At 38.0% G+C, this 24,991-nt stretch overlaps 2 protein-coding genes across 2 annotated transcripts; both read right to left on the bottom strand.

Annotated features, from left to right (window-relative positions):
- Positions 1–1,855: 1,855 nt before the first annotated feature.
- On the bottom strand, positions 1,856–22,135 carry LOC105440111. Its single transcript, XM_030978684.1, has 5 exons — positions 20,357–22,135; positions 17,664–17,822; positions 6,547–6,711; positions 5,042–5,139; positions 1,856–2,693 (listed from the first exon to the last, which is right to left on the bottom strand). Exons 1-5 carry the CDS (start codon positions 22,133–22,135, stop codon positions 2,564–2,566), a joined length of 2,331 nt encoding a protein of 776 aa, XP_030834544.1. The 3' UTR covers positions 1,856–2,563.
- A 1,511-nt stretch (positions 22,136–23,646) lies between these two features.
- LOC115921322 lies at positions 23,647–24,549 on the bottom strand. The gene has a single exon (XM_030978685.1). It carries the CDS (start codon positions 24,547–24,549, stop codon positions 23,647–23,649), a length of 903 nt encoding a protein of 300 aa, XP_030834545.1.
- Positions 24,550–24,991: the final 442 nt, after the last annotated feature.

Genomic DNA, 24,991 nt, shown 5'->3' on the forward strand with positions numbered 1-24,991 from the left:
GAATATTGATTTTTTTTTTATACACTGATAGAAAGTATGTCCTACAGTAAACACACACTGGTATGCCAGTTTGTATTGAAAAATGGTGATTTTGACATTTTCAACATGTCACAGAGTTCAGGATTTCAATGCATATTTCCCTCCTATACAAGTAGCTCTTGGCATCAAGGCTAATATCAAATCACATGACCACTTTATGCAGGCATTCAGCATAAGACACACACAACTTGGTACATATCTACTCAGAGGCCTGATAGTTAAAATGGAAGAACAAAAATACAACAATGCTATTAAGTACTGGAATAATCCTTGAATTGTGGTATGTACATACATGTATTTGATCCAGATATACATTATCACAACTTCACTCATTCCTGCTAACTTTTCACTTCAGGACGATAGACAAATTATATCTCTGTTTTAGTATATACAAATCATAAGGCACACAAAACTTTGGTACACATCTACTGATAGTTCAAATGGAAGAAGATGGAGAAGAAAAAAAAATATTGTCAAGTACTGGAATAATTCCTTAATTGTAGAGTTGGGCCAGATAAACATTATCACAGTTTCGCTCATTCCTGCCAACTTTTCACTTCAGGAAGATACAATAAATTTTGTCTCTGTTTATAGTATATAAAAAATCATGAGGCACGCAAAACTTGGTACATATCTACTGATAGTTAAAAATAGAAAAAAACAAAAAAATAATCAAGTACTGGAATAATCCCTGAATTGTAGATGTACATACATGTAGAGTCGGGCCAGATATACATTATCACAATTTCACTCATTCCTACCAACTTTGCACTTCAGGAAGATAAACAAATATGGTCTCTGTTTAATATATATAGTATATACATCACTAATTACTCTGAGATGAGTGACTCCTGATAGGAACGAATGAAGTTGAGAAAATCTGAGTAAAATGAGTTTCTTCCCAGTACATGTAAACTTTCGGGGCCCAACTGTGTAAACGCAACTTGTGTGAGCCTGACCAAAATGCATACAATTAAGTACAACATGGTAATTTAAATACTTAATAAAATTACAAACACATTACAAAACAACCTCAAAGTCAATATTGCATTCTGGGTACTCTTCCATACAAAGTTGAAATCAAAATTACATTTTCAACCAATTGGGGTCATGTATTTAGTAATTGTGTTTACTTTTTGAGTAATGTTGTGTTTGACATTGCAACTTTTGAAGCAAGAGGGCCCTCGATCGTAACGAAATCCAATTTCCAGACAAACTAGCTCAAAGGAACTCTCGGTCCTGTTTCATAAAACTTGCAACCATTAACAAGTGTCACATTTTCTATGACAAATTGGCTCTCAATCATTCAAATGCAACAATTTCAATAGCTTATAATAGTTATTGCAACTTGTTATTGATAACAAGTTTCATAAAACAGGGCCCAAGTTTCAAATTTCATTCTTGCAACTTACTTCTATGAGTGCAGACAAAAATAAAAGATTTCAGTAAGTCATCCTTCACAGCTATTTTTTTCTGAATTGCTAATGATCAGGCGTTACACCTTGGGATATTAAGTAACACAACTGGTTGACCAGCTGCTTGTTATGGTGGTAAAAACAGAATTGTTTTCAGCCCAGTGGAACAAACGTTTACGTTGTTTGACAATATTATGTCAGCTATATAATTTTATCATGAAATCGAAAAATGTATTGATCAAACAAATCTAAGAGAAAAGAAATTCATGAAAAAGTGTTTTTATTTCGACCATCAATTTTTTTGTTATTGTGTTTACATTTTAAGTCATAATCTGTCATATAAAATAAATTGAATGCAGTATATGATTGATTTTTGCTTTGGTAACAAATTTTAATATAAATTTTAGTTTGACCAAGTGATGTAAATATGGAATTTTGCATGATTGTAGATGTAAAGGAATCCTGTGGATGAGGGGAAGAAATGGATGAGGGTCAACATTTGATCCTATGATCCAGGCTATACTTTATGAAATATATAGGGTTATGGTCGCACTTTATTTTGACTTCAGGTAATAATGTTTACGGTTAGGTACACGTAATATGATATATTTATTGTGTATGAATATAACGTTGCTATGTTGTGATATGAAGTTCATTGAATTTGCTGTTTCATTTCTAGTGTTAAATATTATAATTTTATGTTTACAGTAATATGTAAGGCCTGAAGTTGAAGTTAACATTTTGGTAAGTGTAGGAAACCGACGCGGAACAACTGTCGTACAACCGACTCAGAGATAGTTCTATATGATCCAGTAGCACATAATCAAACTGTGCAATCTGGATGGTTGTGCACTGCCATTGTGTGGCTCTCGAAGGTATTCTGATGGCTGTGATGTCCATCATAGGTCATCCTCCTCGTCTGAGACGTAATCCTCCTCTTCTGAGGTTGAAGCTGGAATTTTGGTTAGTGTAGGGAGCCGACGCAGAAAGACTGTCACAGTAGCAAGTGTCGTAGAACCCTCTTGAAGATAGTTCTATACGATCGAGCAGCACATAATCCAGCTATGCGATCTTGATGGTTGAAGGGATTCTGATGGCTGTGATGTCCATCATAGGTCATCCTCCTCGTCTGAGACGTTATCCACCTCGTCCGAGGAGGAATCCTCGTCCGAGGAGGAATCCTCCTCGTCTGAATCTGAGATGCTATCCTCCTCTTCTGAGAGATCAGAAGTATCCTCCCTGAATTGATGTTGAGGAAAGAAGATAAAATATAGGTTTGGGGGATAGGATCTGGGCCCTGTAACATATGAAGTGACTAACAATCCAATCAATTGTAAAAATCTCCACTTTAAGCATTGTATTTACCTGTAACGAAGAAGATACATGTATCAGGGAAACCTGCATGTACAATCAAGATTTTGGATAATATTAATAGTAACTTTCAATGTTACACGGCCTAGGCACTGAAGGCCTGAAGTGGTATTCTGAAATTCATGCTGTCTTTTATGCTAGTGAAAAAATGTTTCCTGTTAAAGCAAAGATAAATAAGAAAAGTCTTAGATTAATTCTCGATATCACCAATATATTACAAATACCAGCATGTTACATTCAGGCCTTATTTCAAATGCACTCTGGGATAGTTTGGTGACCAAGTCGCCGGCTGTGATTGTGTGTCTGTGTACTCTATTTTCTGACAGTACTCACAGTGATTTATCAACGATTCTCAACGCTTTCAAGAGTGGATCATTACTTAAAACGTATGAAATATTTTACACATACTAAAATTAACATATTTGGTGGTGTGATTGGAAAGAGCAAGTACAAGCATAGAAATAATAATGTCACCTTTCGTTGGTTATGTTCATTGGCAAGAGTGAAACCTTGTCTGAAATATTAACGGATGTGACTACATTAAAGGGTTCGTTGGCTTTTTAGATGACCAATGGACATACTCCATTCTGGTGGGATATTCTAAAGTTAAGCCTGTCATTTTCTTGAAGTTTCAAGAAGGTCCTTCCATTGTTTTAATCTAGACATCGATAAGATTTGGAGGATCTTTCTCTTGTTTGTCATTGCTGCCGTCACCAAAAATAAAGAACCTAGATGTAGCTTTCAGAGACGTACCTATGTACATTGGCTCAAAGTTACTTCAGAGAGGCTTCATCTGTGCATTTTGGGCATATTGGCGATAGCGAGAATTTCTATGTAAAGCTGGCTATTTGTACAGTTTAGAGATAAATCTGCACCAACACCTACAATTAGTCCCATTCCATGCAACCTCAATTTATGATAATTAACATAATTTTCACTTTTTGAATGTAGCAGACGTAATAAAGTATATTGCACAGAATACAACCCAAGAAAACTAAAACATATGTTTATTGGGGACACTTGTATATATTGTTCACAGCCGTCAGACTGAATAGGATAGGTGCCTAACCGGCCTCAACAAGAGCAGATAGATCCTGTAATGAACGAATAAAACATCCACCATTTTTTTTAATACGAAAAATATCCTAGATCCTTGTTATTTGATTTAAAGAGACTTTCAAGATTGTTCTTAGTAATTATCGCTTTATATATGTTTCATCTTTATGCAGCGTAATAAACAAAAAAGTATAAACATTTGAACCCAGGTCCATGACACAATGTAGTATACAATACACAACTGTGTCACTGGCAGGGTATACAAGACAAGTACAACATGTACAACATAGGAAACATATAAAGCATATATAGAAAGTGGTTAACAACATAATGGAAAGAGAAGTACGAAGTTGAGATTCCTCAACGGTAATAGGCAATCCGATTCTATCTTTGGCGATCTTAAATACCAGTATAAATAGTAGAAATGTAACCATGAATAAGTGTATTATGCTTGATTTTGCGACAATGCACTAGTTTCTCTGGCATGTATTTTATTACCATGATTTTGATAATAATACTAGTTTGTTTTACGAATGTGGGTCATGATTATTTACACCATCATTTTGTGGCTTACTTGTTTTTCTATAAACTTGGATAAATATGATTTACACCGAACGTAAAATGATATACATGGAGTATTTAAATACTAAATGGTTTCTTATATATAAACATTTTTAGATTTGTTCATAGTAAAATTGCATGATATATATGTTCATAACAGGTATTGCATCGTTGTAAACATCATTCGAGCATTGTCGTATTATAGTTATACATATTTTGAAGAAAAATAATGAAATGAAAGTACCTCTTCTTCGTACATGCACTGTTATTCTGATAAATAAATCCAAATTAATAGGCTTAATTTAGCGCGAACACAGGGATAGGGGCACTTACCTCTACAAGCATCAATGCACAGTGATATACATGTATTAATCCACACACAGTATATAAAGCATATTAAACTCTACATGCCCTGCTGTGGAAAGATCGTTAAATAGTACTAGAAACTATAGCATGCTTTTTCATGGAAAAACATGTAATATTCTCAGTAAAGGAATCACACATGACCCTGCTTAACCAATCATTTGATTAGGATCTAGGAGTAAGTTGTATAGCAATAAAATTAATTTGTAATTCATTATGTTTAATAGTTCACTTACCGTCGAAAGTCGGTGAGTGACTGCAGGAATGAATCAAAATCCGCTTGGGGAACTCCATTGAACATGAAATTTCCATCACTGATTTGAGGAAAAGAATCCTGAAAAGAAATGTATGGGCATGCTTGGTGATAGTGATTCATGTAGTTTTCCTCCATTCAAGTATGGCTGAAATACTATACCATACATGTACATACCAGGTCAGTACTCTCTCTGGCATATAGACTTAGTGTCCTTGTTACACTGACACCTCCTATACACTGCCCCTCCCCACCAAATACACACACATACAAAAAAGCTATGTTGATTGAACTGGTCAATATTTCAACAGAACTTTATGCTGACACCCCCTCCTCCCTTATCATGCACCTGTCCAAAACATCAAGAACAAAAACAAAAACTGTGCTTAAAATAAGTACACTGTGATCAAGATCTCCATCTTGTTTAGTGACTATTCAATCTGACGTATACTCTCAGACCCATGATGACATTATTCAAACCTTATGAATTGATTTGAACTATTTGTATCTATTAGTCTTTAGAGTACTTCAGTGATCTGTTTATACTGAAATTGTATTATTGCGTAACTAGTAACACAACACTCTCCCCCCCCCCCAACAAAAAAAAAAAACTAGATGGAATTCGACTGCACGCAGTCGAAAATGATGCCTCCGTCATCAGAGCAATATTACAAACCAAAACAGAAGAAATTTTTCGAATTCAAGTTCAAATGTAATTCATTAACAGGTTCTCAGAATATCGTGATTACAAGCAATTTCTCATATACATATATGACCCTTTGATCTTTAACCTCATGACCCTAAAATCTACTCAGTTCATTGGCTCTGCAAGATGTCCTGAGTTAAATAGTAATCCATCTGTCATTTCTAATGAGAATGCGTTCACAAGCTATTTTTGCTTACATAATGAGCCCATGACCTTTGACCTTTGACCTTATAAACCAAGAATCTACTCAGTTCATTGGCTCTGCAAGTAACATACATGACCTAGTTTTGGCAGGAATCCATCAATCGGCTCTTGAGATAACGCGATCACAAGCCGTTTTTGTATACATAATGTGCGCTGTGGCCTTTGACCTTTGACCTCGTGACCCCAAAATCTAATCGGTTCATCGGCTCTGCAAGTAACATACATGACCTAATTTTGGCAGGAATCCATCGATCGGTTCTTGAGATAACGCGATCACGAGCTGTGTTTGCATACATAATGAGCCCTGTGACCTTTGACCTTTCACCTCGTGACCCCAAAATATAATCATTTCTTTGGCTCTGCAAGATACATACATGACCAAAGTTTGGCAGAAATCCATCAATCGGTTCTTCAGATAACGTGATCACGAGAACGGGACGTACGTACAGACGTGTGTACAGACGTACGGACGGACAGACGTAACTGAGGCATAAAAACTCCTTAAACTCAACTCCAATGCTACATGTGTACCTGAATTCATCATGGCATGGATATAGAGTACAAACACACATACATACCTGTAAGGTTGACGCCTTTGCATTCAGTGTAGAATAGAGCTCCTCCTTGAACTCCTTTCCAAGTAGTATCAGGTGAGTCAGGTTTGGCATGGAACACAAAGCATCTACTAGGTAATGTGTAGAGGCTGATGTTGGACACCTAACATCAAGCATGACAGTGTGGACCTACATGTATACAAACAGTGATTCATACATGTACATTACCAGAGTACACGTTTTCATTGAATTACTGCAAATATAACTGGGTGCTCTGATATACATGTATGTGTATGGCTATGCTTGGGTGACAAATGCAATGGGCTTTATATAGTCAAATATAGGATTTGGATAAGGGCTACAAATAGGTTTGAGCTCAGGTTTAGTGATAGGAATACTTTTTGGTGCAGGGATCAAGTCCCCCCAAAAAGCTTACTTAAAAACTTTAAGTTAGTCTTCATTAAACCAAAATATCTTTTCTGAGGCAATCCTTTAAAAGTGATGTTTTTTGCAGAACATCATATTTTTAACTCGAGCCAACTGAATTCTGTATCTTACACTGCACATGAAAACCCCTCTTTTTATAATACTGTTCCTTTGTCTACTAAGACTATTATACATTTTCATATAAAAAAATTAACACGTTGAATAATTATTGACAGCATGTTGCTAAAATATCATAACTCCTTAAATTCATCTCCACTACTGCATGTGTACCTGAGTTCATCATGGCATGGATATAGAGTACAAACACACATACATACCTGTAAGGTTGACGCCTTTGCATTCAGTGTAGAATAGAACTCCTCCTGGAAATCCTGTCCACGTAGTGTCAGTTCAGTCAGGTTTGGCATGGAACACAAAGCATCTGCTAGGTAATGTGAAGAGGCTGATGTTGGACACCTAATGAGCTTGACAGTGTGGACCTACATGTATACAAACAGTGATTCATACAAGTACATTACCAGAGTACACGTTTTCATTGAATTACTGCAAATATAACTGGGTGCTCTGATATACATGTATGTGTATGGCTATGCTTGGGTGACAAATGCAATGGGCTTTATATAGTCAAATATAGGATTTTGATAAGGGCTACAAATAGGTTTGAGCTCAGGTTTAGTGATAAGAATACTTTTTGGTGCAGGGATCAAGTTAAGAATTTAGATAGTACAGGATGGAAAGCACAGAAAAATTGTTGATGGGGCATATGCATTAAACAACAGGAGGATAGACAAATTATACAGACGTAGTGCATTTTCTTACTTCATACTACATAGTGATGCATTCAAGGAATATATCCTAACAGGTACCCACTTATATTACTTCACCTAGGACAAGTTTGGCAAATGTAGATTAATGTCTTGCCAAACAACGTGAGTGCAACGTATGGCAGGGATTCGAACCCCATACCTCATGGTTCATGTCCATACAGTGACCTATCCAATAGACCACGAACACCTCTACATGAACAATGGTTGATAACAATTATTTTAGAATGTATAATACCCATAAACGGGTATCTGATTTTAATAAATAGAGACGTATTTGTCTTTGGAGAATTAAATATAAAACAAAGAAGAAACTATCACTTTTTTGATTATTAAGACACATTTTTGACATTGCCTTACTGCTATAATACATTTGTGACTAAATGAATGCATTATACATGAATGTGTATGTAGAGTGTGTACATGTAGATTTGCTTAAAATAAGTACTGTGATCTAGATCTTCATTCTTGTTTAGTGAGTATTGAATCTGAAGTATACTAAGATACTACTTTCAGACCCATGAGGATATAATTCCCACTATATGAATTGCTCTGAACTTAAAAATATGAAAATTACAAACAAAATTATTTGTATCCACTAGTCTTTAGAGTACTTCCGTAATCTGTTTATACTGAAATTGTTTTACTGCATAAGGAGCGACATGACATTCTCCATCCCCCCAAAAAGCTTACATAAAAACTTTAAGTTAGTCTTCGTTAGTCTTCATTAAACCAAAATATCTTTTCTGAGTCAATCCTTTAAAAGTGATGTTTTTTGCAGAACATCATATTTTTAAATATATAAAAAAATTAACACGTTGACAAAATATTGACAGCATGTTGCTAAAATATCATAACTCCTTAAATTCATCTCCACTGCTGCATGTGTACCTGAATTCATCATGGCATGGATATAGAGTACAAACACACATACACACCTGGAAGGTTGACGCCTTTGCATTCAGTGCAGAATAGAACTCCTCCTGGAAATCCTTTCCATGTAGTATCAGGTCAGTCAGGTTTGGCATGGAACACAGAGCATCCGCTAGGTAATGTGAAGAGGCTGTTGTTGGACACCTAACATCTTTAAGCCAGACAGTGTAGACCTACATGTATACAAACAGTGATTCATACAAGTACATTATTAGAGTACACGTTTTCATTGAATTACTACAAATATAACTGGGTGCTCTGATATTCATGTATGTGTATGGCTATGCTTGGGTGACAAATGCAATGGGCTTTATATAGTCAAGTATAGGATTTGGATAAGGGCTACAAATAGGTTTGAGCTCAGGTTTAGTGATAGGAATACTTTTTGGTGCAGGAATCAAGTTAAGAATTTGGATAGTACAGGATGGAAAGCACAGAAAAATTGTTGATGGGGCATATGCATTAAACAACAGGAGGATAGACAAATTATACAGACGTAGTGCATTTTCTTACTTCATACTACATAGTGATGCATTCAAGGAATATATCCTAACAGGTACCCACTTATATTACTTCACCTAGGACAAGTTTGGCAAATGTAGATTAATGTCTTGCCAAACAACATGAGTGCTACGTATGGCAGGGATTCGAACCCCATACCTCATGGTTCATGTCCATACAGTGACCTATCCAATAGACCACGAACACCTCTACATGAACAATGGTTGATAACAATTATTTTAGAATGTATAATACCTATAAACGGGTAACTGATTTTAATAAATAGAGATGTATTTGTCTTTGGAGAATTAAATATAAAACAAAGAAACTATCACTTTTTTGATTATTTAGACACATTTTTGACATTGCCTTACTGCTATAATACATTTGTGACTAAATGAATGCATTATACATGAATGTGTATGTAGAGTGTGTACATGTAGATTTGCTTAAAATAAGTACTGTGATCTAGATCTTCATTCTTGTTTAGTGAGTATTGAATCTGAAGTATACTAAGATACTACTTTCAGACCCATGAGGATATAATTCCCACTATATGAATTGCTCTGAACTTAAAAATATGAAAATTACAAACAAAATTATTTGTATCCACTAGTCTTTAGAGTACTTCCGTAATCTGTTTATACTGAAATTGTTTTACTGCATAAGTAGCGACATGACACTCTCCATCCCCCCAAAAAGCTTACTTAAAAACTTTAAGTTAGTCTTCATTAAACCAAAATATCTTTTCTGAGGCAATCCTTTAAAAGTGATGTTTTTTGCAGAACATCATATTTTTAACTCGAGCCATCTGAATTCTGTATCTTACACTGCACATGAAAACCCCTCTTTTTATAATACTGTTCCTTTGTCTGCTAAGACTATTTTTTTTTTTCATATAAAAAAATTAACACATTGACAAAATATTAACAGCATGTTGCTAAAATATGATAACTCCTTAAATTCATCTCCACTGCTGCATGTGTACCTGAATTCATCATGGCATGGATATAGAGTACAAACACACATACACACCTGGAAGGTTGACGCCTTTGCATTCAGTGCAGAATAGAACTCCTCCTGGAAATCCTTTCCCTGTAGTATCAGGCGAGTCAGGTTTGGCATGGAACACAAAGCATCCACTAGGTAATGTGAAGAGGCTGATGTTGGACACTCAACATCTTTAAGCACGACATTTTGGACCTACATGTATACAAACAGTGATTCATACAAGTACATTACCAGAGTACACGTTTTCATTGAATTACTGCAAATATAACTGGGTGCTCTGATATACTATGCTTGGGTGACAAATGTAATGGGCTTTATATAGTCAAATATAGGATTTGGATAAGGGCTACAAATAGGTTTGAGCTCAGGTTTAGTGATAGGAATACTTTTTGGTGCAGGGATCAAGTTAAGAATTTGGTTAGTACAGGATGGAAAGCACAGAAAAATTGTTGATGGGCATGCGTTAAAACAACAGGAGGATCGACAAACACAGCCATAGTGCATTTTCTCACTACATAGTGATACAAACAGTGATTCATTAAAGTACATTACCAGAATACATGTATTTATTGAATGACTGCAAATATAACTGGGTGCTCCAATATCCATGTATGTGTATGGCTAAGCTCAGTTGACAAATGTTCTGGGCTTTATTAAGTCACAAATATATATAGGATCCGCATGAGAGCTGCAAATAGGTTTTGACCTTAGGTTTAGTCTTACGGTTTATTATAGATTTTAGTGCTGGGTTAAGTTCAGAAATCGGTTAGTTCAGGGTAGTGGGCGCAGAAAATGCATCAAAAAAGATTTATAGGACTAACTTTTACTATTATAGCCGTAGTACATGTAACTACTGCATATTCATCTGAGTAATTGCATCCATCCAAAATATTTATGAACAAAAACAAACACAGGACGCTGAGTAATACCCAGCTCATCTTGAACATAACTACAATATGAAGGTTACGTTAATTTGCCAAATAGATTTTCAATTTCATTAATTTACATATACTTCTAGATCAACATGTATGTTTCTCTTTATATAACTTTTGTTTACTAGCTGTCATCATGTGATGAGGCTGGTGTGAGGCACTCAACATCATGAAGGCAGAGAGTCTTGATCTGTACAGAAATTGAATGACTGAAATTGGTTTAACCCTATTTAGCCCGGGCTATTTTGAAACTGCATAGCCCGGGGGGGGGGGGGGACCCAAAAATAAACACCTAAACTATAAACAAGACCAAATAACCAATGTTTTATCTCTTTATTTGAAAAATGAGATTTCCATGTTTGTTACACAAAAAACAAAAATGAGCGATTTTCGGGCTGACATACAAAGACAAACTGACACGTGACTTCATAATGGTAGGTTTGATTTTCAAAAAATTTCTTTCAAAAGATGCGCAAGACTCGAAAGAAAAAAGTCACAAAATTTCAGTGCAAGATTTTCTTGCGTTAAAAAATTATCGCGTAAAATGTCGAGGGGGGGGGGGGCTTCTAAAGCCCCCCCCCCACGGGCTAAATAGGGTTAACACTGGTAGATGGAGGGGGAGCAGGAATTTTGTAAACATGTGGTCAGAGACCGCATCAATGAAAGGGTCTTGTTGGGGCTAGTATTTATTTGCACAGAGTAGTTTTCCCAATATTAGTCCTTTTTATACTTTTATAAGTTAAATCAGACAGTGAGAAGTCAGAATGTGTATTATTTATATGTTTTAAAATACTTAGTACCTTCAGGTGATTTTTATGTACATTATAGTAAGATCAAAAGTGCATGAAAATATAAGGCCTTTGTCAAGAGTCAGGGATGACAGTCCAATAGGATATGACCATACTGAAGATTCAGGTAAGAGGAAGATCAGGAATTCCTGAGCGTAGGAGCGAATTGCAGTGATTCTACTGTATTTTAGAGGTATGTGAATTAAATGCAAATCTTCTCAGTAAAATATTCAGTATAGCACCTTTTCATTGTAATTCAAATATTTAGACCAGCATTGCTAAAGATAATATTCTATTAGAGAGTTTAAAGAATGATAATTTTATTTACAAGTGTAAAATGATTATGATGATTATAATAATAGATGTTATATTGTACATGAAAGTGGTCTAGCTATAGAACATATACATTCCTTACTATAATTTTCCTTTGTGGTTCGAATTATGTGGCCTGCTATGTTTTAATAATTTGTATGTACTATAGTTCTGTTGAATGAAGACATAATACCATCAAGGCAACAACAAAATAGCTGAATACCTAGGGGGCAAAACCTTAATTTGGGGGGTTTTGGTCGGGATGTTGTAGGTCGGTCGGTATAAACATGATCAGAGGATCTTCCTGCACAATTTCTAGGTGGACTACCCTGGCAATATTTTTCTGGAAAAAAAATAGTCAATAATTAGAAGATAATTTTGTAACAGAACATCATTTTACCATGCATGTGGTATCAATGAAAGAAAATTAAATTATCTACATGATACCACATTCACAATGATTGAATTTATTTTACATAATAATAATAATAATAAATAATAGGATAATTATATAGCACCAGTATCCGCCAAGCTCTGACGCTCATGGTGCTTTACGCATATTACCCTGGTCGTAGCCGAGCTGCCAAAGTAACTAGTGCTGAATAATATCAGGTACCCATTTACACCTGGTGGAGTTATTTCTCCATATTTCAATCACTTTTGAAACTGAAGAAATAAAAATATATAGAAAACCTTCATAATATTAGTTGAATACGATCTGAAAATTACAGGTTCATTGATTTTTATGTAAAAAAATGTATAGCGTAGTAAAGTTCATTTTGGACAATATGCACAGACCAGTTCCTTGATGATACGTTTAACGTGCGTCGTCATTGCCGCATATCTGTCAGGTTTGCCCTTGCAACTGAAACGTGAATCATCTAATTGCATTCTATCCTTTTTCTTAATGATTGAAGGGACAGTGAACGGTTGGGCTGGGCGATGGGGGAGACACAAGTGGCAGGGGCAATTCATAAATTCCCCCAAAAATTAGTAATTCTGATTTGTAATTAATACAAATTGTGTAAGGTAATTGTAGAATCTTGGTTTTTGTATGACATGGTCAAATAAAACATAGAATCCTGTCTGGATCTACAAATATTTTAATGAAGTTCTATAAATGACTAATCCAGAAAGGACTCTGTATTAAAACATTACCTGATGTAAATATAAGAGAAAGTGAACCAATAAATATATAGTTTCTTATACTAGTTCCACTTTAACACTTGTAGATTAGAATAAACCTTAATATAATGTAGCATAAATTTTGTTCCATCTTGTGTTTTGGATCAGAACACTTAAATCGGATTTGCAACCTTTTGTGATGACTTTACATGTTTGTTACATCCAATGCTCCTGTTAATCCAATACTAATATACCTATTACCCCTATCTCAATGTTGTTTTATAATTGATATAGGTATAAGAGGGTGACATTGACCAAAGCAACCTCATACTAGATGAATTTCAGAATTCCTGGGTCTGTCTTTTAAGATCTTACAAGAATTACAAGAAAGAGTGAAAGTTTGCCTGCTAATGTAAAGTAACATTTCAAAGTTAGGTTTATATGAAATATGAATACAGTGCAACTATTATTCAAATGATACACCCCTCTATATTATAGGTTCCTACAGCAAGATGAGTAACCAGCCAAGAAAATGTGTGGCAGATAGTGCCATGTCCATGAAGCATGTGCCTGCTAAGAAATCTTCCAAAGATATGAGCACTGACTACACAAAATGCATCATATGCCAACAAGAATCTGTGATAAGCCTATTCTTCATCCAGTTACGTGTGTAACAACATATATGAACAAATTTAAGGCTCTTCGCATTCTGGTCGGTCAAAGTTAAACCCTTATGATGAAGTAGATGAGCTAGAAGCTCCTCTTTTCCAGCTCCTGGTCTGTCCACATTCCTCATAGAATCATCCGCGTAAGGTACCGAGACATTCTTGAGGAGCTTGGTGTCGATAAAGGAGATAAATACCGGGCGACCATCTTGAAACATACATTACATGAATACTATGGGTCACATATTTTGGTTCTCAATCAAACCAAAGGTTCAGGATTTATATGTGCTTCCACATTACCACTTGGTGACGCACTGAAAAAACTGAGGCACCTAGAAGGAGATGATATCGAGGGAAAACACCATACATGTACACTCCTGCAAGCATCAAAGATTCTTAGAGCAGATTGTGAAGTGTAAGAAAGAGATGTGTGAGAAAAATTCAACTGAGATTTCATTCACATCTGCATACAATATGGTTCCAGACTCACTCACTCTTCAGATGGCCATGAAGACTGAGGACGTTCTGCTTATGTGGCGCCTCGGTAGAATGATCACAACTTCGCAACTGGTGGATGCTCCTAGAGTTTTAGAAGCAGGACTTCCGGGCTTTTCCTCATTCCGTGCTGACCTCCATCCACATAGACAGGCTAGAATCATTGGCTATCTTCCTCTGATCCCATCTTCTCCAACTGACCCTACTGTACTAAAGGAAATGATGATTTGACTTGTCAGGACATCACATGCACGTGGTATCAAATACACAATTATAACTGGAGATCAGGCTACATATGAGCTCGCTGTAGCCATCAGAGACAAGCATCGTAGTGAGTTCAGCAATGTGGTCTTACTGCTGGGTGGCTTTCATCAAGCTCACAACTACATGAAAGCAGTTTGCAGATCTTTAGGGCGGCAGGTGCAGAAGATTTTCTTGTTGCAGCTGGTCTGTGCCAGGAAGGGGCCGCCAAGAAGATGTTTGGTGATAAAGCCGACTACTACCAGGCCATACATGCCCTCAGAATCCTGAGCGAAACTATGTGGCGCCTCTACTAGGAAGCATTATAGACATGATGGGCAGCAGACAGAGAAACAGATCACTGGCAGTCTGAGGTGGAATCTGTCTTGAAAATGCTCTATGAAAAAGACATCACTGCCACTGAAAAGTTGCAAATGCTTCAGAATTCCCATGAACAGTTATCAGCCATTCAGGAACTTTTCCCAGAATCAATGGTTGATCAACCAACAGCAATCTTCTGGTCCACCTTCCTGATGTTCTGCATAGATTTAACTACTACCAGCGAGAAGCTGACTGGGTAGGACATGTCTGTGAATCATATTGAATGATACCTTACCTCAAAGCAGCAGGGCATTACAAATATGGGCATCAGTCTCTGCCTCTCTATCTTGATGAGATGAAAAATCTTCCTAAAACAGCCCCTGATGTACATGAAGCACTTATGGCGGGTACATTTGTTGCAAGGAGAGCAGATGGCAAGCACAATTGTGTTTCTCCTGACATGCTTCTTGAACAGACAAATGCAGATGTCAAGTAAAGAAGAAAGCGGTCATGACGGAATTACACCTAACCCCGCCGCATGGATAAAATGGGTTTAAACAATTAAAACCCATCACATCTGTCTCTGCACAGTAAATATCGATGCTGCATCTTCTTTCACCCAGCCGTAACAATGAATCTGGTGTATGTCGAGTAACAAGGGACACAGAGATGGTCATCAAGGTAAATGGTAGCAGTCGAGACGAATCCATCCAGTGCAACTACAACATCCCTGATAAATGTGTCAACTGGGCAATGTGCTGATTGCACAGTTTAGGACAACTTGAGCAGTGTTAAACAAATAGGTTTGGAGGCACTGTCTCAATCACTATCCAGTCTTCAGAAGAAGACAAGTATTATGAAGCTGAACACGTTCCACACACAAAACAAGAAACAAAAGAAGTCTGGGCCCACAAGAGCTAAATCAGGGAAGAGTGATGAAGTAACTGCTCTTCTGCGTATGACACAGATCATTGTAGTGATGGAGAACTAAAGATTGTTGACTTGGTGAGAACCCCAAGGCAAGGGCCATCACTGACGTTGTATCCAGAGAACTAATCAAGGAGGTATTAGGGCCATCACAACATATATTAACACCTCAGCAAGTGATGACTTCAAGGAGTCTGATCTGGGCAATCAAAGAGCATACAAGTTTTTGAACAACAGATCTATACTCTCTTAAGGCTCCTCCCCCCCCCCCCAAACAGGAGATGCATTTTTTCTTCATGTAAAGAGAGCTGCATGCCCTTGCAACGATGATGAATAAGAGAGCACACATTGCCAAGCCTAAAACCCCACCCTGGACAGAATTTGGGTGGAATCTGGATGATCAGCACGTGCTTCCTGTTCGAAGTACCCATCAAGCCTGGACCGTTTCAAGGCTATATCATGCGGATGTACTGAAGGGTGCAAGAAGAACTGCTCATGTGCTAAGAAGGAAATACCGTGCTACATAGGGTGCCGCTACCAAGGACTATCAAGCAAATTTAGCAGGATGCAGGACATCAAATATGACATCAGAGCAGCGAAAATCAGTGACAGTAGCAGCGACTCAGACAGTGATTAGGAAAGAAAAACAGTAATATCAGAAATAAAGAATATAGGTAGTCGCTTTAAATGAAAATAACTATGATGTACCAGGAAATCGAGTTTGTCGACAAATTGAATAACATTCTTAAAATGCAAGTTCATCTCTTATTTTCATCTCAATTCCCTTTTCAATTAGATATCATCATCATCAGCCATATTTTTATTTACATTTATGCAGGTATGTGCCCTGTGATTTTAGCCAAAAAAGCTGTTGGCCTGTGAGTGGCAATTTTAAAAATAAATGTCATATTTGATTCATATTACTTTAGAACATTCTCCAAATTGATTCTTTGACTTCACAAACTTTGGTCCGGAATCCAATATACACTACAGACGGTTGTATAGTCAAAACTAAATTGTAAAAAGAAACCCTGACATGATGCAGAAATTTTAAATTGAGGTTAATGCAACATGTCATGAACGTAAAATCAGAAAGAAGTTAAGTGAACACTAAATATAATTCAAGACTTGGCAATAAAAACCTTTTCTGATAGGCTTTAAATTATTTGAACACTTTGCATGTATTGACTCCCAATGTGCATTTCCCATTCAATACTCAAGTTTATTATGGTTTATCCCTAAATCAAACATTCAGGGGCAGCAATATCTTGTCATGGCAGGGGGGGGGGGGAGGAGGTGGGTGGGATATTTAAGGAAGTTTGGCAACTGAAGGGGGAAGGTTTACCCCCCCCCCCCTCTCCCACTACAATTTTGTATTTTGTTGTGAGAAAATTTTGCAACATCCTCGTGTAAATCTTACTGGGAGGATGCAAAGTGACAGAATGACAAAAACAATACACATTTTAGTTTTTAACTTTTAAATTCCTGACCCAACTTAATTTTTTTTCTACAACTGTAATCACAGTGATTTTTCAAATTTTCAAGCGATTGATGTTCTGCGTCTTGACAAAGCGCCCCCTTAGGCTAGACTACGGCATTACAATGTGTTTTTTCACTCACCTTGGACTTGTTTCCTTCTTTAGCAAGAACTGCATAGAAGTCACTGTGCAAGGCAGCTTGAAGTAGTGTAACATCCTTTAGAGAGGGCACAGAGCATATAATCTCCCCCATATCATGTGATATAATTGGTCCAAATTCTCCATTTACTCCAAGATCGATCTAAATCAAAAGCAAAAACAAAAACAAAACAAACGAAAAATTAAAATATGAGAAAGTCAGAGTCCATTGATAAAGTTTAAGACCACCTCAGATTTTGTTGATGCTTCTGTCACTCGGCCTGCATTAAGAAAGTCTCATTGAATGATTACAGAATGGTTACTTAATACAGTGGTCGATATCATCAGAGTAGTGCTACGAAACCTATATGATCCCAAATTTATTTGCAAAGGAAGGCCTGCTATAACATTTTATCTGCAATGCAGCATGGTAAAGGCCATTTTTAAAGGGCCCTAAATTATTCCATCCATCAAAATTAAGGGTTACTCTGAAGTCTGAGCATCAAATGATCAAGAGGACTGGTTGCAGCAAAACTGAGGTGTAGGATGCCATTTCAAGCAGACAGTTTATTTTCCAACCAGAAAAGGGTTGGTAGTCCAATAAAACTAATTCAAATAGTTGACTGTTGATATTTATCATATGCCTATAGTGATGGGTATATGAAAATACCCGGAAATTGAACTTAGCCTGTCTTTTAATACCATGTACCTCCATATCAAATTTCATTAAAATCTGTCGAACATTACTAAAGTTATCGATCGGAAACCAGATTGTATTTCTTCGCATATTTAATGAGCTATGACTTTTGACCTTTGGCCTACATACTCCGAAATCAAACTTAGCCTGTATTTCGATATCATGTACCTTCATATCAAATTTCATTAAAATCCATCAAACATTACCGAAGTTATCAATCAGAAACCAAATTTGTTACGGACGCACGGAAGGACGCACGGAAGGCAGCGTTACTTTAATTAATCTACATCTGCACAGTTCAACTTAAGTTGATGCAGTTAAAAATGATTGAGCATCCCATTTGGCTTTTCATATATAAGTCATTTGTAAAGTCATGCGTAACTTTACGAACAGCTTTATGAAACACCCCCCTGGAGTACTGGTTAAACATGATCTGAAATGTTCATATCATGTGAATAATATTGTCAAGCGAGCAAGCACAAAACTATACATGCTCAGAATATTAAACAGATTCAAACTTCCAGCAAATGATTGAATTTGTCTACTGTTCTTACGTTCGGCCCATATGGTAGAATACTGTGCCCCTGCTTGGCCCTCTGGGCTAACTGAAAACCAAAGTAATCAGATTGAAAGAATCCAAAAAATGAGCATGCTGCCTTGTGCTTGGACTGCACTACTGTACTTACCAACATGCTCTAAAAGAATTGGAACTGCCCACTCCCAATGAATGACGAGAGAAACTAGCATCGAGTCTGTTCAAAAGATTGACCAGCCCATCATCAAACTTTCACCACCGGCTTCCTCCATTGCGATCAACTTTACATTGTCGATCACTGCGAAATGGCCAAACCTAGTCCTAAGTCTTAAAACGGAGCGCTTCAAAAGAAGTGCTCCTCCTCTACCTCATCAGGCTCTTGAATTTAAATTTAAAGTAAAGGGGGAGGGGGATCCATAAATAAATCTGTTGTGCATCATACTTAGGTAAAACTACTAGCACAATCCCATTATCCTCAGTTTAATGCGTTTATCTTGTCATTGTTGTAAATTATTAGTGTTAATTAGACTATTAGACCATGTGTACAATTTTACACGCTATTCAAGCCCTGCAAAATAATTCGATACAATTTATTGAACAATTTGACGGTTTTAAATTGTAATTATGCAATATTTCTTAAATCTTTTTAATACTCATACCGTTAATTAGAATTATATTCTCTTTTGAACTTATCATAAATACTTTGAACTTTGAATTAAACCAAATATCTGTAACCAAATTATTGATATATCTGCCAACAACCCACAGGCAAGAGAGACAGAGAGAGAGAGAGAGAGAGAGAGAAAGAGAGAGAGAGAGAGAAAGAGAGAGAAAGGGAGAGAGAGGGGGAAGAAGAGGACGAATAGAATGGTGGGAACGATGGACATAATATATTGATCAAAAGTGCAATTTAATTCTCTCCATGAATTATGTTTCATGACTTATATTTGTTCTGTTTTTCTTAAATTATTTAATCTACAGTGTTCTATGTACCATGAGTATCATCTGGCTTTTGGATATTCTTACCATATTTAGTATTGTATTTTATGTAATTTTAAAACATGCTTGTAAAGTGTGAACAATTCAGCCATTGGCTGCTAATCATATTTTGTTTAATACTATGAATAAATGAATAAATAAAAAACCCATTAAATAGCCATTCCTAAGAAAAATGTATGTCTGTAGATGCCTGTTGGGGTTTGCAATTGAAGGGGAAGTCCACCCTGATTTTAAATTGGTTTTAATAAAAGTAGGAAAAGAAGAGAAACAAATAATAGAAAGTTTGAGCAATATTTGATTAAAATAGGAACATTTTGAATTTTAATTCATTTTAATAATATTTGGCTCAAACTGTCACTGACCTGTTTTTCTCATTTTCTGCTTCTATTCAAACCAACTTAATATCAGGGTGGACATCCCCTTTAAATTATAATACTTATTAATGTATGTAAGATATTAAACTTACCACATCTTTATATACACCTAGTCCAGTGAATACATAACCTGCTATGGTGTGTGCTTTCATGGATTCGCTTATTGTCAGAAATGACATTCCACCCCTCGCCAAGGCTGCAGTATCTAGGTCCTGACTCTCAAAGGTTACATCAACCAAAAATTGTTCATCCAAGTACATGTCGTCTTCGATGTCGCCCTGTAACATGCATTTCATGACATGCCCGGCAATGGCTTTCTTCCGTGATACAGTGAAGTACAGGAGATACCTAAACTCTTCCTTCCTAGGCAGCACTACTTGCTCAATCAGCCTGTTGAATTCATTGTGATCGAATTCATACAAAGAAGCAAGATGGACTCCAGCCATGTACTCCTGAAATAGTTTGTGTGGAAAGAAGAAAGTAGACTGCAGGAATAAACTGCTCTTATCATGTATAGATGACAATTTTTTCTCCTTAGACAACACCCCTACTCTGCAAGCTGTTTCAATGGAGTCTGAGCACTGTTCAAAATCACCTTCTTGGAAACTAAGGGTGTTTTCTTGTAGCCCGGTGAAAGCAACTTTGGCAACTGGTTCCATGAGCTTCTCAATTTGAGAGCGAAATGCTTGGAAAGATGGGCTGTCTAAATCTGCAATCTCTTTCTGAGCATAATGCACCTTCAAGAATTCAAACATTTCATCAAATATTTGAGAAAAAGTTTGTAATGACTTCAACTTTTCTTGTTTTTTGTCACCAAGTTCTCTCCACATAAGACAGAGCATAGCTATGTAGATAGGATACGGGGCCATATTCTCAGATATGATGACATTGTCTTTGGTTAATTGGATAAGCTGATCTGCTTTGGCCACATCTTCTGGAAAGTACTTGTGAATGTAAACCTCCACACTATTCTTGCTAAAACCTTCCACATGAATGAAAGTGTACAGCTTCCTCAGACTATCATTATCTCTTATCTCTGTGACCTTCCATGGGCGACTTGTCACCAACACCGGGCAAGTGGCAAGTTCATCTGAACGCAGAATGTCTGTAAGTGCAATGTCACCTCTCTCTGCAGAACTTCCACTTGCCTCTGCACTGTTGACTCTTGGCTGCGAAGTGGCACTTGATGACTTTGGCTGCATTACCTTTTGCTTTGATTCTGATCTTGCCTTGGTTTGATCAGCAGACTTTGGCTGGTGACATTCAGACTTTGAACCAGCTTCCCCTTCCTGTACAACCTTGCCCTTAAACTCATCTAATCCATCTAATGCAATGAATACATGAGTTGGATTTGAACGAATGTACTCAGTGATCTGGCAGGCTGTTGCTGGGTTGTCCTTGGAGAGATATGACTTGGCAATTTCACCGATCGTGTATTGTTTGGCTTCACAAAAAGGGACAACAAGTACCCACACAAACTTTGGGACAGCAGGACTGTCATTTATCCAGTCCCAGGCAATCTTAGCACAGAATGTTGTCTTTCCAGCCCCAGCCTCTCCCTGAACCATGATCCGCTTGGGGAACTCTCCATTGACTTCGAGTTTAAAGAGATCACTGTACTCAAGTGGTCGCTTGCGTTTTTTCCGATATTCCTCTTCCAGGACAAGGTTTGTGTACATGTCTGTGAATGGTACAATGGAATCAGGGTCGAGAGGATCATCTCTGATCTTACAGAAAGCTGTCCGGTACTTGAATTTGAAATCATCAGCACATCTCTTGATCAGGTCAGGAGAAAGTGATTGGGTCTGTGATCCTGGCCTTGTAACAGGTGCACCTTTAAAAGTGTGATAATTTCTTCTGAATATCAACATGTTTTTGTTTAGGATATTCATAACATTATACACATGAACATAAAAACAAATTTCTGATGTATTTATTGTTGTCAACTTTTCAAGATTAAATGAGAACAGATAATAACTTATTGTCTGCACATCATACATATATATACTATTGTTGATGCATGACATGTCTTTTTGTTTCCTTTTCTAGGTACCTCAATAGAATTTGTCTTTAGGTATGAAGGTATATACACATCTATTTATGTATCCATAAAGTAACATGTCAATATCATTAATTTCCATCGCTTAACAGTATGGACAATAATGATGAACCATATAAAGCTTATATTTTATAGCTCAAAGAACAATTCCACTCGAAATAGAAAGAAATGAGAGAAATGTAGATTTCCTTTTGTTTTGTACACAAAAATCAGAAATTATCCATTTTGGGGCTGACATTATAAGGTCACAAAAGATAAAACGACTCTGAAATGGTACAATTTTCATAAGCTTGGTGTCAAAAGATGAGCATGACTTTAAAAAAATGGTCAGAAAGTGGCTGGGCTTGAAATGCCAAGAAATTTGAATGATAATCCTTGTATAGCTTAATGTAAAACTAATTTCATCATCTCCCTTTAATACACAACTACCAAATGAGTGGGTCTGTAGCCATGTATTAATGGCCACAGCCCATGAGACCGACAGCTCACAAGACCGACAATATCTGTCTACCGAACCATCTGAAAAGTTGTTAGAAGGTCCATGAGACCAACGACCCATGGACTGACAGCCCATGCGACAGACTTGTCATTCTCATGGGTGTTCTGACAACTATTTTAAGGGTTAAACAGACCGGCAGTATCAGTCTTATACAGTAGGTTTGCGGTTGCACCATGTGTGAGAGAGAGAGAGAGGTTTGAGGAGTCCTGAAAAGGACTCTGACTCGGTAATCTTTCTTGGAGGAGTGTAGTCCTGAAAAGGACTGTTTGTTATCTTTCTTAGCATATAGTTCTCAGGAGAACTATAGCGCTTGGAGAGGATGAGTGGCTCGACGTTTCGAACAGGTTGACTATCCGTCGTCAGGAGTGGAGAATAGCTGGCGTGCGTGAGCTTAAGTCACCGGGGTGCGGACGTCATCGGGGAGTGGGCATGGATGGTCGGCTGGTAATTCGTCTGACTGTCCGCCTGGGCTGGAGGCTCCGGGTTGCGGACTTAGGAGAGTTTCGAGTTGATGAGTGGGGGGTGCTGTCGGCGAGACGCTGTGTGTGTCCCCGACGTAGGCGGCGTTGTAGTCTGTTGTCGTCTGCTGTGCATTGTAGCTGTGAGGCTGGCGGCTGCTTTGAGGGTTCGGCGGGTGGCGGTGGTTGATGTACCGGTGTCTGTCGGGGTGGTGAGGGCGGTGCTGGAGGCGGTGGTGGAGGAGAAGTGACCGGGTACTTGTTGATGAGAGGTTTCCAGATGTCGTTGATGTATAGTCCTGAGTCTTGGGGCACGGTGTTGTGGCGGTGAATTTCGATGGCTTCTCGGATTCGGCGGGTGTTTCATTATGGAGATAAGATGACTGTTATCCCATTTGATGGTGTGTTCGTGTTGCTGGGCGTGTTTGACGATGGCGGACTTATCCCAATCGCTGAGTCCGAAGCTGGTTCTGTGCTCCTTGAGTCTTGTTTCCAGATTTCTCCCCGTTTCACCAACGTAGACTTTTCCACATTCGCATGGTATTTTGTAGACTCCAGCTTTCTTGTGGTTTGGATGCTTGTCTTTGTGGGAGTGGAGTATCGAATGGAGTTTGTTGGAGGAACTGTGTCGAACTTGGATGTCTGCTGCTTGAAGGATACGTTGAATCTTGTGAGAGAGGCTTGACCGATATAGGGAAGAACAATAGTTTGCTTCGGTGGTGTAGCTGCGGGTTGGTTCTCTTCAGGGGTGGAGTTAGCTGCGGGCTTGTTGGCGGGAGTCTTGGATTTGATCTTATGTCTTGGGTATTCGTAATTGATGCTGGTTAGGGCTGTGGTGACATGCTGGATTTCCTGGTCTAGATGGTCTGCATCGCTGAGTTGATGGGCTCGGCGGATGAGGGCGTTGGGGACTGATTGTAGTACGGATGGATGGTGGAAGGATCTGTAGTGAAGATATCTATCGGTGTGTGTGGGTTTCCTGTAGACTTGATGAGCGGGCTTGCCGGATGGTGATTTGGTAACGAGAACGTCTAGGAAGGGGATGCTGTTGTTTTGCTCGGTCTCCATGGTGAATTTGATGCTCGGGTGATGCTGGTTGATGTGGGCGAGAAAGTGGTCTAAGTCAGGTCTGCTATGTGGCCAGATGACGAATGTGTCGTCGACATATCGGAGCCAGAGAGAAGGGCGTTGTGAGAGAGTCTGGAGTGCCGTTGTTTCGAAGTGCTCCATGAGGATATTGGCTATAACCGGTGAAAGAGGCGATCCCATGGCTGCGCCTTGAAGTTGCTGGTAGTAATTGTCTCGCCATTTGAAGGAAGTTGAGGCAGAAGTACATGAGGTCATGTATTTCATGACCGACCATCCATGCCCGACCATCAATGCCCGACCATCCATGCCCACTCCCTGATGACTCAAGCCGACACGGTCTACTATTTTTCCCTGACGTCCGCACCCCGGTGACTTAAGCTCACGCACGCCAGCTATTCTCCACTCCTGACGACGGATAGTCAACCTGTTCGAAACGTCGAGCCACTCATCCTCTCCAAGCGCTATAGTTCTCCTGAGAACTGCATGCTAAGAAAGATAACAAACAGTCCTTTTCAGGACTACACTCCTCCAAGAAAGATTACCGAGTCAGAGTCCTTTTCAGGACTCCTCAAACCTCTCTCTCTCTCTCTCTCACACATGGTGCAACCGCAAACCTACTGTA

The sequence above is a fragment of the Strongylocentrotus purpuratus genome, unplaced genomic scaffold (genome assembly GCF_000002235.5).
Source record: "Strongylocentrotus purpuratus isolate Spur 01 unplaced genomic scaffold, Spur_5.0 spur5_scaffold_1, whole genome shotgun sequence".
Classification (NCBI taxonomy): domain Eukaryota; kingdom Metazoa; phylum Echinodermata; class Echinoidea; order Camarodonta; family Strongylocentrotidae; genus Strongylocentrotus; species Strongylocentrotus purpuratus.